The following is a 17,371-nucleotide window of genomic DNA, read 5'->3' on the forward strand; positions in this document are numbered from 1 at the left end:
CTTTGCCTCGGGATGCCTTTCAGCGTAATTCTTTCCTCGCGAAAGGACTTCGTTTCCGCTGTTTCATGTTTGTAAAGTGCTATCTCCAACGGACATTAATATTGATGAGATCGTTTCTTTCTGCATATAAATTCATTTCGCCATTTGCACAATCGGCGCGACCCGGGGTCACGCGATGGAACAGTTTTGGAAGCAGAATAACGAATACCGAAGATTTGTTCTGCACGTAAACACTGTGTTGCCGTCTCCCGAGCGCAAGAAGGTCTCATCTCACGAAACACCTTAGATTTGATTTGATCAGTTTTAAATGTCATCGAGTATGGTCGTGTTTTAATGTGTAAACATCTTAGCTATCTGCATACGCCATTTCATTTGCTAGGAGAATTTTTGTGAATGGAACGGAAGTTGCGTGGAACGGAAATTTGTAACAACGGTGCTGCCATCTGTTTCGGATGACGTGAACCAAAGTTCACGAAAACTTTAATGTTTTTTGTGGATTTTAGAAAGATGAGTAGTATTTTAATAAAATTCTTTGTCGACAATCAGGTCCGAAGCCGGAGTTAAAAAAAAATTTCAAATCATTTTCTCATTTATCGGAGACATTTCATAAATTAGTTTAAAATTTCGGTCTGCAAATAGAATGGTTTGTTCGTCGACGTAGCTGCTCCGGTTACGAATTCTAGCGGCGGATGCAGAAACTACGCGTGATTCGCGTCAAGTAATGTAGTTGAAAACACAATTTGCGTGTATTTATCACACACTGCATTATTTTAAGGAATTATACGTGCATTTCCGTGTCCGAGTTTTGAATTATAAGTGTATTGAGACACACGGATTTGCTCGTTACCGAGGTTAGATGTTACACATCTGTAACGAGTAGTGAAGGACTCACTCACGGTTTTTATTTTTCGAGAATGATCTGGTTTTTGATAATGAATATATACGTTTCTTTACGTTATATTGTCAAGTATATGTAAAATATATAGTTTATAGTTTAAAAAATGTAATTGTAAATAATACGTAACATGAGTATCGATAAAACAAAGTGTCTCTGATTGTTGGGTAATGTTGTTGACCGTTACAAAATAAAGTCTGTGAAGAAGCTTAAGGAGAAGCGACCTCCAAGACTATTGTGGACTCTTAAAAAAAGTGTTAATTAACCGACTTGGGACTTGTACATTGAACCCTACATGTCTATCGAACTGAAATAAAGTTTATTGAGGTAGGCAATCGGTTCGATCGCTCAAGGGAAGGCTCTTAATGCCGGGGCTGTGATCGAACTATCGATCATCGCTTCGTCAAATAAGCGTGTGTCTTTAGTGACCACGGTCACTAATTATTCTCCTTGCAGTGCTGAGGGGGTCAGTTACTCGAACATCAAGACCAGCATACACAACAATCCTTATAGGCAAATTCTCCGATAGCTATACACTGTTAGGAATCACAGTAAATTTACGGACGGACGGAAAAGTAAATAATTTAAAAAGAACAAAGGGGAATTCCGCCAAAATTCCTTATACATTCTATGGAATGAGGAAAACTGCCTTACTCGTAAAATCGCAATGTAACTAGCTTAATAGAATTTACATTTTTCCATACTGGAATAATTAAAATAATTGTAAATCATTATTTATTGAGTGCAAATCCAACGCAGATATTCAAGGCCTTTTTTATATAATGCTTTCATTATTAGGGTAATAACACTTAAAAATCTCAGATATTAATGTTTATAATATCCATATTAAATTATCTAAAGTCTACAAAATGTATTTTTTAGATGCTGAAATGCGTTGAAAATATTTTTTTGTAGTATAGAAGGCAAAGGTCAAGCAGCACAGGCGCTCTAGGGGAGACATAGGCTCGTACTTCGAATGTTGGTGAAATTCAAAAATAAAATCTGCTAAAATTTAAGTATTTTTTATATTAGGAAATAAAAAATATTACTATGCAAAGCATATTATTCTGCTTCATTAAAACTGTCAGATCAAATTGAAAATACAGCACATAAAATAACAACATAAAACACAAGACATACACCGATACATACTTTGGCATCCAATATAACTTGAAGGTCTTAAAAGAGAACTATGTGATAATTCTGATTAATTGAATTAGTTTTTTTTTAACTAAAGGTTATACAATAAATGCTATCATAATTCAGAGACTTTTTTTAACTTGAAAATAATATCTATTCAGCTGAAATATCTTACTGAATAATTTCACAAACATATTTCCCAATTATATTTTTTTCATAAGCACCTAATACCATGAAATTGCATTTGCAAGAAAAGCGTCTATTTGTAAGATAATTAAAACATATATATTGATAGTTTTTTAATCATAGGATTGTGTTGGAAACCATCAAAGTCTTTGCTCATGTTGAAATAAATAGAAAATTTTATGATTGGTACACACACACATACATATATAAAATACGCGTGTGTGTTAAAGACTGGTTTTTCAGAAATATTTTTAGGAATAAAACTCATGTGCCTATAAATATTAAATCCTCTAAAAAACTAGATAAAAAAGTAAAATGTTTGTGACTAAAATTTAAATGTCCATAATAATTCAAGAAAATATATACCGATAAATGGTTGAACACACTTCATCGGTATACAACCAACCATTCACTCACTGATACACACTTAATTCAAATATTTCATCTACAAAAGTAAAAAGTTTAAACTTTATTTATAACATGTTGGAATGATAATGCTACAGTTACTAAAACGCTAAAAATAATAATAATAATATTTTTGCAAAACTCCGTTCCCCCGGAGAAACCCCCGGAATGGCCACCGCATGGGGAGCCCAAGAAAAGAAACGGGCTCCCCATTTGGAAGCCACCTGGAAGGTTTTTTTCTGTTCCACCCACCGTTTCTTTGGTAGCCTGACTTGTTACAAGGGATTGTATTCCTACCAGAGAAAATGCCGCCATTTTGTCTGGGCAATCCGCCTTGGAGGAGCCGGGGCGCGAACCCGGGTCCTACAAGTCACAAGGCAGGCGCTCTACCCCAGAACCAGAGTGGTAGAGCGGGTACTTGCAGTCTTATTAACACTGACATGATGTTATTCCACGAGTTTAAGGTGGGTTTACGACTGAAAATTAAGAATTAAGACTTAGTCGTGTACTTACCACATGACTCTATGTAAACTAGTGGAATGGTTTATGATTGTCGTGTGTGAATTTTGACGGGTCGTGTGCGAACCATATGATGACTTAAGACTTAACAGAAATGGTTATATTTTATATTTTTCGTTAAGATTTAAGGGAAGCGACCAATCACAACAAACCGGAACCTTTCAACCGTAAGTTTATGTCTTATTATCGGACAGAGCGAGGCAGTATTTTGGGTTAGAATTCGTATATTTGTAATTTGTAATCATCATCCATTTCGAAAAATAGATATCCCATTTGTCAATAACCTATTTCAAACCTGCTTCTCCATTTCGAACAATGGCCTACCATGTGTTTTGTGCTGTGATTGGTTAGAATTAACGACTTCTATGTCAATCATAAACTGGAAAATGTAGTTTTGACTTAATCGTGTGCTCGATGTTAAGTTATAATTCTTAAGGAAATCAATCGTAAACTCAGTTTTACTGTAGTTTCGTGTGTCACTAACACGTGCAGCACCATATAACTTCGGTAACGAACAACTTTATATGTTCTTATGTGGTTCGTTCAGCATGAGTTATGTAATTTCATAACAGTGAAATATAATTTGTATAACTAGTCTGGCAATTATTTAGTTGATTTCATTCAAACAAACTTACGGTCCCGCTGTACAATAAATATATAGAAATATAGACTTGTAAAAAAATATGTAAGAGCTTGCACTGTCGATGGTAAATTAATTTTGATATAAATGTTAGATATTAAAATAGTGTGTTTAGTTAAAATATGTGTGTGCTTACAAGCATGAAGTTATTGTATAAACATTTTATTTACTTGGTTTTAAAGCTACAGAAAAGTTAACTTTTTTATATCTCTTTTGGCTTTCTTTTGTTTTACCGTGCTTAATATGGGCAGCTAATACTGGAAAGCTATTCAAACAACTGTTTGCAAATAACTTAAAATATTGGAGGTACTGGGGCAACAAAAAGCATAAGTGGTAACATTATTTTGTAGTGATAGTTATTTTCATGTAAATGTACAAATTAACGAGTATGTAAGTTTACATGAATATTTCTGTTCCATTTACAACGGCAAACAGACAAAATAACTCAACGATAAAACTTAACAGATAAAAATTAAAAAAATAAAAAACTACGGCTATACAGAGACGCACAGGTGAATCCAGTGACAACACAGACGAACAACGTAAGCTACAGTTGAGCGAAAAAACAGATATGTTGAAAACCACAACAATGTTAGCGCAAACTAACAGAGTAAGTACCTATATGATTCCTAAGAGAACAGTTTTGACGTTACGGGCAAGAGATATATTCCCTTCTTAAGGCACAAACAGACTGAGGTTTGTCATGACATAACGTTTAATGAGTATGTCCGAAACTACACCTTGAATAAATTTACCTATTATTTAATATATTTTTATTCATTGAAATTTTATTTAATGAACTACACTGAATTTTTTGAAATTCACATAGCCACTGACTTTCTTAAAACAGATTTGTGTTTTGTTTGTTTTATGTGTATATTTGTTTACACTTCTCTTAACAAGGCACAGGTATTAGTGCTGAGAAGCTTACTTAAAAGAGGAACCTGTTTCTATAACAAGAAGTGTCAAGGGCATAGTAAAAAAAAAAGGGAGGAAGCAGGGTTGCCAGATTTATTTAGACAAAGAATTTTATTTTACAAAAATTACAATTGCAGGAATTTCAAAAAACACTTAGGGATCGTCAACTGGCCTAAAAATGTATTTTAATCGTTATCTTTGTAAATTAATTTCAGGAGGAGGGACTGTCTTCTGCCCTCTCCTTCCACAAATACTGTCTACACCCATGATAAATGTGTAAACAAAATCACATGTAGTTACACACACTAGTACAGGATATACTCAAAACACGTAAATTAAAATTTTGGTGACCGTAATTTTTGAAAAAAAAAAAATGTAGTTGTATTTATAATATTAGATGTCAATAATTTTTCAAGACGTGTGATGATAGCCTACATGGAGTACTCTAGTCCGGAACTATGTATTTGTACTGTTATGCAATGATCGTACAAATACGCCTGTAACATGGGGCATCACTACATGGCAATCTGAAGATGATAAAAGATACACAATCGAAGTTTATGAATCGAGTTGTAAGACACTAGATTCATATTCCAGAGAACACAGGTTTAAATCCCGGCTGGCCATTGTCATATCCTCTTTAAGTCTTAAAATTAACAGCGAAACATATAGGTACCAGAACAGACGAAAATGTCTGTATCATCTTGCTTTAATATTTTCCTAACTATTCAGGCGTTGGCCTGAGACATACGTTTTTCCTACCTAAACCTCCCAAATAGGTACTCTTAGTTTTAATTTAGGTTAGGAAAAAAATTCTGTTCAGTGTAGCTCACGACTCAGACGTGATAGCGCGGTGATTCGTGTGCTTGTGTATAGAGAATCAACAACACTGGACAGTACAAATTGTACGTTCACCAAAAGAAACATTAATGTTGATATTATGCCTTTGATCAGTGGCGGCTGGTGCCTTTTGAAAATGGGGGTTCACAGCATTGGGCTCTTTATATAAAGAATCACCGAACCCCCCCCCCCCCCCTCCCTTTTTGAAGCGGGTGGTCCGAACGTGATCAAAAAGGCATACCGCAGAATAATATGTTGTGAAAGAAAACCTCTCCTTTACTTGATTAGTAATCACATCACATACTACCTTGGCTACAACAGTTATATTTACATGAACATCTTCCACTTTTTTTTTTTTTATAATGCTGCTCTGGCACCGACATTTCAGTTTGCATTCTCACTTTATCCATATTCTCTCTTTCTTTCTCAAATGAAAGTCGAAAACTGTCAACATGTTTCCTGACTTTATCGGCATCGATGCTCCTTTTTTGTAGCTGATTAAACAAAATGTCTACGTGCGGCATTATATTGTAAAAAAACTGTCAGCCATAATACAAACACTGGATCATTCAACATACGCCGAATAGCTCCCGACTGATTGATTGTTGTTGACTGCTAGCATGACGACTCAATTTTTTTCATACATTCAATCAGTTGTTTTCTGTACTCGTACACCGTGTTAACAGTAATACTTAGAGACCTGCAAAATTCGCGGATTCATTCGGTGATAGGCTAGAATTCAAACACATATACCTCTTAGATAATTTTGCTATTGGCTTACTGTTCATCTGAACAAATCTCAACCAGTTATAAACTCTCAGCCAAAGAAGGATCGAATCACAGACAAACCAGCTGAGACGTCTTACAAGTCGGCAGCCAATGAACTTGCGTTATTTGCCCGAGTGTACAGGGGTATGTGCAGTCTATCCTGAAGGCCATCGAAACCGCGAATTTTGCAGGTCTCTAGTAATACTCTTAAAATTCCATCTTGTAGAAGAAGCACGTGGAATTCTCCTGCCAACAACGCCATCAAGAACAGAAATTCTCTGTGTGAGTGGCTAAAGAAGTTAGTTATATCACTCAAATTGGAAAAGAATACACGGACTTGTTGGTTTTGACTTGTAGATTGTGCCACAATTAAATTCAACTGATGCGCATAACAATGCACGTAATGCGCATATATATAAATTTGTTGAATAATGGCCTGAACACCATTGTGATGCCCACTCATTACACTAGCCCCATCATAACTCTGAGATATCAATTTCTCGGATTTGTTAACAATACTTTCCAAAACAATACGAATACATTCTGCGATTGACGCAGCATCATGTCCTGGAGGATTTACAAACTGCCAGAATCGTTATACTGCTTGCCCGTTAGGTAACACATAGCGAAAAAAACTATAACCAATTGGAATAAAGATGATATGTCTGTCGTTTCGTCTGCAATCACTGAAACAAAACTTGCACATGAAATTTCTTTTTTGATGTATTCTTAGCAGACTTTAAGCATACAATCTATCAAATCGTTTTGGATTTCTTTACAAGTCCCTTTGAAAACAGTTGCAATTGCAAGGTGTTCTTTCAAAGATTTGTCTAACTCTGCTGAAAAATTAATTAACCCTCTAAAAATTCCAGGATTAGCAGATTCTTGTGTCTCGTCGTGACCTCGCAGCGCGAGTTCAAACGCCCCGCAAATGTTTATACAATCTATAATTTTAGACAAGACATAACGATTTTTTGTAACTTGCTCGTTATGTTGTTTAATGTTCAAACGGTAGGCACAATCAAGTTGTTGGCGAATGTCTAATTTCCCCAAAAGATGAAACTCCCGGACGGAATTCAAATGTGTTTCTGCACTCTCATGCTTCTTTATTTTTTGACTTAAGTGAGACAAATGTGAGACGCCAAAACTTACAGAACTAGATTCACCACTTCGTTTCGCGAAGAGCAGGCAGGGAAAACAATAGAGCCGGTTGGTTTCTTCGCATCCACAGATCCACGTAAATTCTCTCCTGAACTCCCTATTTTTTGACTTAGTCACTTGCACTATAGTAAGTTTAGGCATTGGCCTGCCTGCTTGTTTTATTTCGATTTTCCTTTCCAATGACAAATTAGAGAACACCAGTGTTTTTATGTCCGAGACTGTTAACTTGCTCAAGGCCATAACGAGTAACTTAACTTAGTGATTAAAACAAACTTTTTAAACGTCGCACTAAATGCACTAAAGTAGAACAATAACACGTGACAAACAGCGCCGTCATCATTCTCGAAGAGTGAGCAAAAATGGGAGAAACAGGACAAGAAATATCGCGCCGCGCACAGGATAGTGTTGCGCACGTCTGGACTGTGCTCCTAGGCTGGCTTATGGGGAGCTACCCCCACCACGTCGCTCCGAGCCGAGCGGCGCGCCGTCGCCCGCCTAGCCACCATCGCACGTGCGATCCCAGCATAGCTGCGCTTACTCTATAGCGGCGGTTTTGGAAAATATTGCTAATGGTTATAAGAACAAATGGGTTGCATTTTTTTATTAATCGATGTGTATGATATTTAAGTATTACAGTATGCGCCTATTTAAATGAGGCGAGGGGGTTCACGTGCGAGTGTGCTCTAATGCAATAACCGCCACTGCCTTTGATGTCTCATATCACAGGCAAATATAAATAAAAATTTTGTCGAATATTAATTGAAACCATTTAGTGTCTGTTTTGAATTAAAATTTTAAGTACGTAGTTACTGTATCGTTTTTATTTTTTTGTTTATTTTAAACCATTACACTAATAGCGACTCGCTGACATAGATGTTTCACGTGAAATCAACGGCCGCGAGTCCCGATACAGCCCCACCAATTTTTTTTTCTGCTTATTCGTGAAATAATTCTAGAAAATTGGTAGGATGCTTCCTTACTGTAGGTCATGGCTAATTGCTTTCCCATTGTCGCTCTGCTGTGGCGTTGTGTTTGGCCGTCTGCATTGACCTCGCTAATAATCTGTTCACGGACAAGCAAAAATTTCAGAATAAGAATAAATATAATATCGGAAATAGGCTACTCCTCTTGTAAACATACATAAATATGATTTAAAGGCTTTCATAAATTAATATTCTGAAAGATTTTCACTTAATCAGCTCATTTAGGTATTTCTAAACGATTTCGTAGTCTTTGACGCAGTTAAAATATAGGCCTAATTTCACAACTACTTAATCCGTATTCATAGTTCTCAAGTTGGAATGTTATGATTGTTTTTATCTATTCTTAAAGGCAATTGTTTTTATTTAGATCTATATGTTAAAATACTCTTCTAGTTGTTTTCTCAGCACATGCTAAAAAACATAATGCTGGAATTACAATATCCTGTGACATCCCCGACACGATATAAACAACTCCACAGCCATTAAGAAGTAAGGTCGTAGTGAAGTCAGCCCACTAAAAGTGAACCCAACAGCCATCAGAAACATAATGTGGGTATTATTAATGATGTAGTAACGTAAACATATTTTACTGTGATATCATTCATGCTTAAGTTTATTTTATCGTTCTTTTGATAAACATGACGTAAAATAAAATAAATTGAATTGCCACCTCAGTACTATAGATGGCCGTACTCTTGATGGGGACTATCTGTCGTGGCATTTTAAACATATGATATAAATAATGCAATATTTTACTTACTTACCCGTCGGTTGTCAGGGAATTGTGATTTTCGGTCAATAAATTGCATTTCATTTCAACTAGTGACCTATAATCACAAGACCTTTTTGGCTGCTTATTTCTACAAATTCTTTTTAAGATAACAAACATAATTTACTCATGTCGTTCGTGTATTAGGACTGTATGGGTGCGTTTAACTAATAATGGTAGTTTTCCATTAAGGCACGTTTTCGTCGCGGAATCGTCCACAGCGGAATTCTTTTATGATGGTATTTTTTCATAGTGCCATGATGAAAAAATACCATACTTATTTAAGTCGTGTTTATAAGTATACAATGCTTCTTCATATAACCCATTTTTGGAAACATTTGTTTCTACTAGTGCGCGATCTGGTGAGTTGATTTATGAGGAACTACAGAAAATCACCGCCAGAAGTGCTATCTGTAGCCTTTTAAGTTAACCTTAAGAAACAGCTAGGGGGTTAACAGCGCTACCTAGCTACGAATTCTATACTCTACTTCGAGAGCAAAGCAGTTGTACTCATTCCATTGAGTGTATAAACAAATATGGCAGAATTACGTTTTGTTATGTCAGTTTTCCGTTATGTTACTTTTCGGCCTTTTTCGAAGAGGCCTGTTGGCATTTTTTCATCATGGTAGATTTCCATTATGGCAGTCTTTCGTCGCTCCAACTGCTTGCCTGGGTGGTGCTGGGATATCGCGGGGATAAGCTCGGCCCTTGAAGAGCAGTTAGCTAACGCCAACGTAGAATGGCCACCGCATCCAGAAACCAGCCAGGAGTCATCACTTTATTTACATTATCTCGCAACACATGGAACCTGTTGTAACCTGGTGTTGATTTTATATTGACGAGCAACTGGTAGCTAAAGAGAGTGTAAGCCTATTTTTAAAAATTTCAAATATATCAATATTTTGTTTTTCTTTAAAAAATTTGTTTTATGATTTATTTGTCGTTGAAAACGACTCCATTCTAATTCATTCCCTTTTTTATTTATATGCACCTGTGAAAGCGAGTGTAAACATTGGAAGATAATTTTATATGTATGGAACGAACGAAAACATTTTTTTATTATTATTTACGTTGGACTGCACTTATAAACCCCAACAACAATTCTACGGCACGTAACTTCTATGTACCTGTAGCGTAGCCACAGCCACTTACTACGTGCTTGCGTTGGCTGCAACCACTGCTTCAGAAAAACGAAAGTATTCAGAGCGCGCAACTTGTACTGTTGCCTGCCTGGCAGCCCCTCTCTTCGCTAACCAGGTTAATGTCTCCGCATCCCGAATGAAGAGTTTAGGGAAGGGGGGAAGCTTCCCCTTCCCTTACTCGATTATCACAAGGGTTTTCTGTGGGAGGGAGGAGGGGAGTTTTCCCCTCCCTTCTTGACCGCTCGCTTCCCGCGCCCAATTCACGTTCTTGCCACAAACTGCATTAAAACTTAAGAGAAGAGGGTGGGACCAACCCCCTGATTTTCCATGCCCCCTCCCCCTTCCCCCTTACGTAGCGTTAATTTCGTTGTCGCGGTTGAAAGACTGGCGGGGAAAGAAGGCTGGGAGGGCACGCGGCGGTATGCACCCACAATGCACCGCGTCACAACATGAGGGTGTTTTCTGTGTTTGCATATATTTTTTAAAACATTATTTAAAATATGTGTGTGTGTGTGTGATAAAAGTTGTTTCCTTCTTTTTAACCTTGTACACTAACGTAAAATACTTTTGCACTTAAATTGACGAAGAAGATTGGATACAAATTATCCAGGTACTTTCGTAAATTTACAGACTCGAAGTTAATTTAATTTTAGCATGAACTGACAGTTTTAGGAACTAGTATGTTTAAAAGAAAAATCAGTTAAATCATGTAGCTCATTACCATTCTTCTCGGCTTGACGAGAATATAACTTAACCTATTCCTTTTACTTCAGAAAACAATTTCACAGAGATATTTACAATTGATGTTTCAAAAAATTGAAGCAAATAATCATAAAAGATTATTTTAAAAGTAATTTTCAATTTAAAAAAATATTATTATATGAGTTATTTAAATGTTGGCTTCTACCAAATTCAATTGAAACTATGATAAGGCAAGACGTTCGGCAATCATGTCAATTATCCAATTCTATAATAAGTGGCAGTAAGCTAGAGAGCATGTAATTATAATAACAAGCACTAAATTTTAATGTGTATCAGAAAAAAAAAACATTTTTATAAACTTGTTAAGTCTACAGCAAAAACACTTTTATTCCTTCGAAGGTCATGTTTTTCCTGTTTGAAACGGAACCCACAACTCTGAAGTCGTAATATGGCGTAGTTTTTTTTATGGAGCCCGTAAATTTACTGTTATACCTAACAATGTAAGCATAACGCAGACCTAACTAAACAAAACACGGGGCTTCATGCTTATAATAAAGGATCAATGTATATTGTATTGTCTTCGTTAGTAGAAACAAATTGCTGATCCTTTTCTTGGTTGAATGTGATTTAATAACAGCGCTTTAGTAATCACTGTTATAAAGCTAATTCGGTTTACGACTGCATGCAAGGAAGAGAAGGTATATATAAACTATAACAGTAAAATAAGGTTAAATAATTGTTGATATAGGTATCTATTCACCTCTGAATACATGCAAGTGGTTTATGGAGATTTTGCTGAAAAGTTTTTTTTGTAGGTGGCCATTTGCATTGTTGTTACATTTTAAGACTTATTTTATTCATCGAAATACTTATCGCTCGAGCATCTTGGATCGAAGCTAGCTCGGCATCGAGTTACAATCTGGCTACATCTCAAAGAACACTAAATGGCAAAACAAGTTTGGGGAGAGTAAAAAAGAAGCCAGCGGAAGGAAAACTTAACCGGCTTACAGAATTCTCATTTTGGCGCCTCCTCTTTTTTTCCTTTCTTCCTCGGCTTCGTCCTACCACCCTTCTTATTTTTCCCTTTTTTCCTTGCTTACTGGCACTCCTTTACACGGTCGGTCTCAACGCCATGGTGATTTTTTTTTTCTCTATGTTATTGTCATTTTTAATAGTTAAAGGCGCTTTCTGAAATTCTAACACGATACCTCTCTCACATCTGTCGTTCTGTCACTAATATTTTCCACAGATATAATAATACAAGTGTTGTAAAGAGTCCCGCAAGTGTTTATAATTATTAGCACTTGCGTAGCTTTTCAAACCCTTTATATCGTGTTAGAATTCCAGAAGGAGCCCTTGAATAACAGTATTGACGGTAAAATTAAGCAGTCAACACGGCGGGAGATATCCAGTATTTCTATCGCCAGGTGACAACTGTGACAGGTAAGGCTTACGCTGACTTATTCATGACTAATACATCAAATTAATATACTTAAATATCTGTTTGTGTTGTCTCATGAGAGAAAAAAAAAGTTTCAACGGTGTTCACAAAGACATTTTTTTTTAAATATGGGCAATACGTGTTAGTAGGTAAATAATTTAAAAAAACACCGGACACATAAAAGAACTCGATACTTATAAGTACTTATTGAATTTAAATGACGCCACATTATTAGCTCGCATCAGTGCCGCTAGTGTTTACTACTTTTAAAAAAAAATGTTTTTCCATATATGTAATATTGACAAAGTTTGTAAGTTCCGTTCTGTCCGTGTGTGGGTGGAATAGTGTTCTAAATTCTTTAATGAAACACACACAAAGCAGACAATATTTTTTTTTTAAAATTTTATCGTATAATTTGTTTTTTCATGCTACAATTCGCCCGTTTTGAGATGAAAAAAATTATGGGATTAATAATTGCGTACCACTATTATGCTGTGATGTTCCACTATTGTAGGGCGGTGCACCTTTATTGTGTGGCAGTGCAGATGCAGATACCACTAATATGTGATGGTGTACCATTACTGCGCGGTGGTGCGCCACTATCTAAGTGCCCGGCACGACAAACTGACCAGCTAGCGCGACAGGGGCGCAAGGGCACGCGACTGTATAGGCGGAAGGTGGAATACGGTCACTAAAATACCGTGCGGCTGAGAAAGCCAACATAAAAAGTTAACTTTTAAATATAAGGAAATTATATAAATTTGTTAACCACAATATCACAAATAAAAATGTAATATTCCAAACATTATTAGTTCATATTTTTGGAATTATTTTATTAAGAAAGTGGCGTATAAAGCATAATGTCAAAATCTTATACTTTGAAATATTTTTGTCAATATTTAATTATTTTGGTAGCAATGAAATAAGCACTGTGTTAAAACAAAACCGTTTATTATTATTTATTGCAGTTGTGACATGCACACCAACACCTCATAAAGAGGGTACAAGGGTGGGCATGGGGGTACTCGGGTGTGCATATTTGTTAGAAGAGAAAAGCGTGTAAATGATACTTCAAACTAAATATATTTGCAGAATTTTATATTAAAATATTGTTTTCATAAAATAAATATTAATTCTGTGTCAAAGGTAAGGTTAGCAGAGTGCATTTTTTTTTTTTTTGGAATATAAACTGAGGTTATGCTTTAAACACTCATACTCATGCATTTTTTGATTTTAAGGATAAAGCATTTTAACGTAGTGTGTTGGTTGTTCCGCATTACAAAATAACTAATCTTATGGTTAATATTCCCAGCAACGAAAGTTCACAAAAGAAAAAAATTCCAGATTGCCCACATTTAACTTGCTTATGTGTCTGGGTTGCCTGTAGACGGAAAGACTTCTTTTCACAGACGAGAGAGCCAAAACCCGAAGTTCCCCGAAGTTCATGTTTTTTTCCGTATCTTTAATGTAGCTATCCTAACCAAATCAACCCTCTACAATGTTTTAAAGTATTTATGATGTAGCTAACCTAACCTAATCGACCATTAGTATCCTTTTATCAACACCGCCATATTTATTTACAATGAACAAAAAAAAAATGGTTGTCTGTAAATTCGGTTTACGGATGATAGTTTAACGTGACAACGTCATAACAAAACATTGATGAAATGATTGCATACTTTATGAATAAAATTGAATCATTTTTATTTTAATAATAAAATAATAAATAGGCTACTTGAAATTATACTAGTAATCAGATTTTTAAAAGGCAAGAATAATTAACCTTTATTGCCGAAATTGTTGTTGTAATAAGAAATGAAAAACCACATCAACTTTTCACTTCAGTTTATAAACAGTCGAGTGGAAGAGAGATAGCTGCGGCGCAAGCGTTCAATGAGCGTAACGGGACACAGCGTAACGGGACAATGTGCGTAACGGGACACTTTTTCGTGCGTGCAGCCGGCGTTCATCGATTTATTAGACGTTGTCATGTCAAAGAAAAGCGAGCCTGAACTTGAGGTAACTCGGGGTGCGGCTCTACGGCCTGTGGAATGAAGGCCTCCCGTGCAACAAGATGTCCGCGCAGGGGCGGGGTCGCTGCGGCTGACGCGCGTCAGGGTGCCCGCCTACGCGGCGGCGGGGGAGCCAGTCCTGCTGCAGTGCTTGTTCGACCTGGGGGCCGACCAGCTGTACTCGGTCACGTGGTACAAGGACCACGAGGAGTTCTACCGCTACGTGCCGCGCGCCGTGCCGCCGCAGCACAGCTACCGCCTGGACGGCGTGGCCATCGACGTGAGTCACTCCACTCCACTCCCGGTCAGCCCCCGGCAAAATTTGTACTTCAAGGTGGAAAACGGTGCTACTTAAGCAGTTTTATATTACACTGCACTTTCTTTGCCCCCGTTTGCCCCCACTTCAAGGTTTCAGAAGGGGCAAAATACCCTTGCCCCCCCCCCCCCTCCCTGTTGTTGCGCCCCTGCTCCCGATCACAAGTGCTTGACGTCATAATAATAATTCTTCATGGTAGCGTTATTCTCCATTGGTAGCGTTAAACGTTTGACGCTACCTTGTTGGAAGTCGCATTAGAAGTAGGTATAACTTCAAAATTAAGTAAACCAAACTTCAATATTACGAGCGTAACAATATAACCGTATCTCGAAAAAAAAAATGGTTACGACACACATTTCCTGCGACGCGATGCAAATAGAAAAAAAAAAGGGGGGGTGGGGTTTTGTCTGTAAAGTCGGTTTACGGAAGATAATTTTACGTCACAACGTCATATCAAATTTTTCAAATTGCTGCTTTTAAAAAGCCCGCCTTAACCTGGTGGATATTAGGTATAGAAGATTTTCTCGCACGGTGGTTGGCCGGTTCTTAAACGCTCGGCTCAGGCGAAACGTGACAATGAGTCATGCTTTTTTCGTGCGTGCAGCCGGCGTTCATCGATTTATAGCACGTTATCACGTACAAAAAAAAAATAGTTTGATTTAATTTACCTTACATTTTATGTATTGTTAAGTTTAAAAAAAGTCTAAATTAAACTGTTTTGATATACCATTGAAATCGGAACTATTTTTTTTTTTATGAAAAACTTGTATTTTCTGAGCGGTTGGCCTCAAATGTTCAGTCAGCCTGGTGGGTGAATTAGTTGACGGGGTCACGAGATACGATGATACGACGAGGGGCGACGGCATTGACGGAATAAACGGCGTGGGGTGGGGGAAGCACCGACTCGACGGCCACTGGCGGGACACCCGGGTGCGACCACCAGGGACTCCCGTGGGCACCGACCCTCCCCCGCGGCGGTAACTGGGGCGCGCGCACGCGACATCGACCCCTGGGCCCTGAGGCTCGCACACGACACACGCCACCGCCTGTCAGCCCGTGCGTGGACCGATCAGTCCGAACTGCCGTGTGTGCCAAACAATCAGTCCATCTGCTGACACAGGAACACTCGGGAAAAGTTACCAATCTAATAAACATTTAGTTCTGCATCGGTTTAATGAAGGCAGAGACGAGCCAAATCCTTTACTGGCACAGTCTTCCTCTTCCCGACAGAGTTTCTCGATACTGTGTTCAACAGACTGCTTGACATCGTCAGAACATTAAATGATAGTATTCGTAGTCTTAGAAGCACGCTTATTCACTTGGTTCTCGAACGGATAGAGATAGTTATATTTTAAAGGTCCGTGCGTTGCTACTTAATCAGTAAGCTGATTGGTAATGTTCTGATTGATATAGTCAAGAAAAGTACAAATGTATTTTGTATTTTTGTTCATGCTCTTCGGTTGCTTTGCAATTCCCCCCCAACCCTCCCTTTTTTTTCTAACTAAATGTGAAACTGCGATTGCAACATCCAAAGTTTCTCCCATATTCTGCAATGGAACGCCAACAGCAACAACAGCCACAAGATTGGTCGTGTGTGAGGAAGGCTTCATTCAGTTCAGTCCAAACTGTCAGTTCGGACTGTTCGATTCGAACTGAGCACCTGGACCGGTCGTGTGTGGAGACCTCGAGGCCTCCGTCTGTCCGGTGCGCAGAGCTTCATCGGGCAACACGCGGATTGAGAACTGCTCAACACATACGAATAGAACATCTTAGAATAGCCGTAGAGCGGATAAGTACGTTCTGTTTCTGTGCTTCGTTTTTAAACTGTATTTATAGAAAAAGCGAATATGGCTAAAAATGCGTGTTTTCAGATTTTTTTTTATTACGAAGCACCCAATACAGATTCTTGAAAGTACTTAAGAAACTTGCGTTTCGCCTTTATCTTCGTTTCTCCGCCATGTATAATGTGATGGTTTCCTGCTCAGATCTCGCAGCTGCCCCGTGCGCGAAGAGACTGCGCGCCAGTTCAGAGGCGACAACGCTAGGGGCGCCAGTTTCACTAACACACACACGAACGCACCTGACAAGAACTACCACAACTTTCGAAAATACCCCCAAAAATACGATTAAATTCTAACGGAGAGAGCTGTCACAGCGGAAACACACTGGACACGCATTTTGGAGGTCTGGGATTAGAATCCCTGTTTCAACAATCTTATTTTCTGTTTTCCTTGGTTTCCCCGCAATCACTCCTGGGATAGCTCCGTACTGTAGGCCATGGCAGGTTATTCACCAATACTCGTGGTCTGTGACGTCTGTAGCGACCTAGCTGTCGACGAGACATTAAGTCTAACCTAAAGATACCTATGTAAAGTTATGAATTTGTTGTTTGAATATTTAATAACGCTTTTGTTTTAAATATAAGTTATGGCATTGCCCAAGATTAGTTCTTAGGTTAAAATTTAAATTGTAAATTGAAAATGTAGAGTGGCTTTTAGAGGCTCTTAGAGTCTCTAGAGTAGTCATAGAGGCTC

At 37.7% G+C, this 17,371-nt stretch overlaps 1 protein-coding gene across 1 annotated transcript in view; it reads left to right on the forward strand.

Annotated features, from left to right (window-relative positions):
- The window catches only part of LOC134534601 (uncharacterized), a 44,097-nt gene that overhangs the window by 3,686 nt on the left and 23,040 nt on the right, over positions 1-17,371 (forward strand). Inside the window, exon 5 of the mRNA XM_063373083.1 lies at positions 14,567-14,801. Within this exon, the coding sequence (XP_063229153.1) occupies positions 14,567-14,801 (235 nt within the window). The remainder of the gene's footprint in view (positions 1-14,566; positions 14,802-17,371) is intronic.

The sequence above is a fragment of the Bacillus rossius genome, chromosome 7 (assembly GCF_032445375.1).
Source record: "Bacillus rossius redtenbacheri isolate Brsri chromosome 7, Brsri_v3, whole genome shotgun sequence".
Lineage (NCBI taxonomy): Eukaryota > Metazoa > Arthropoda > Insecta > Phasmatodea > Bacillidae > Bacillus > Bacillus rossius.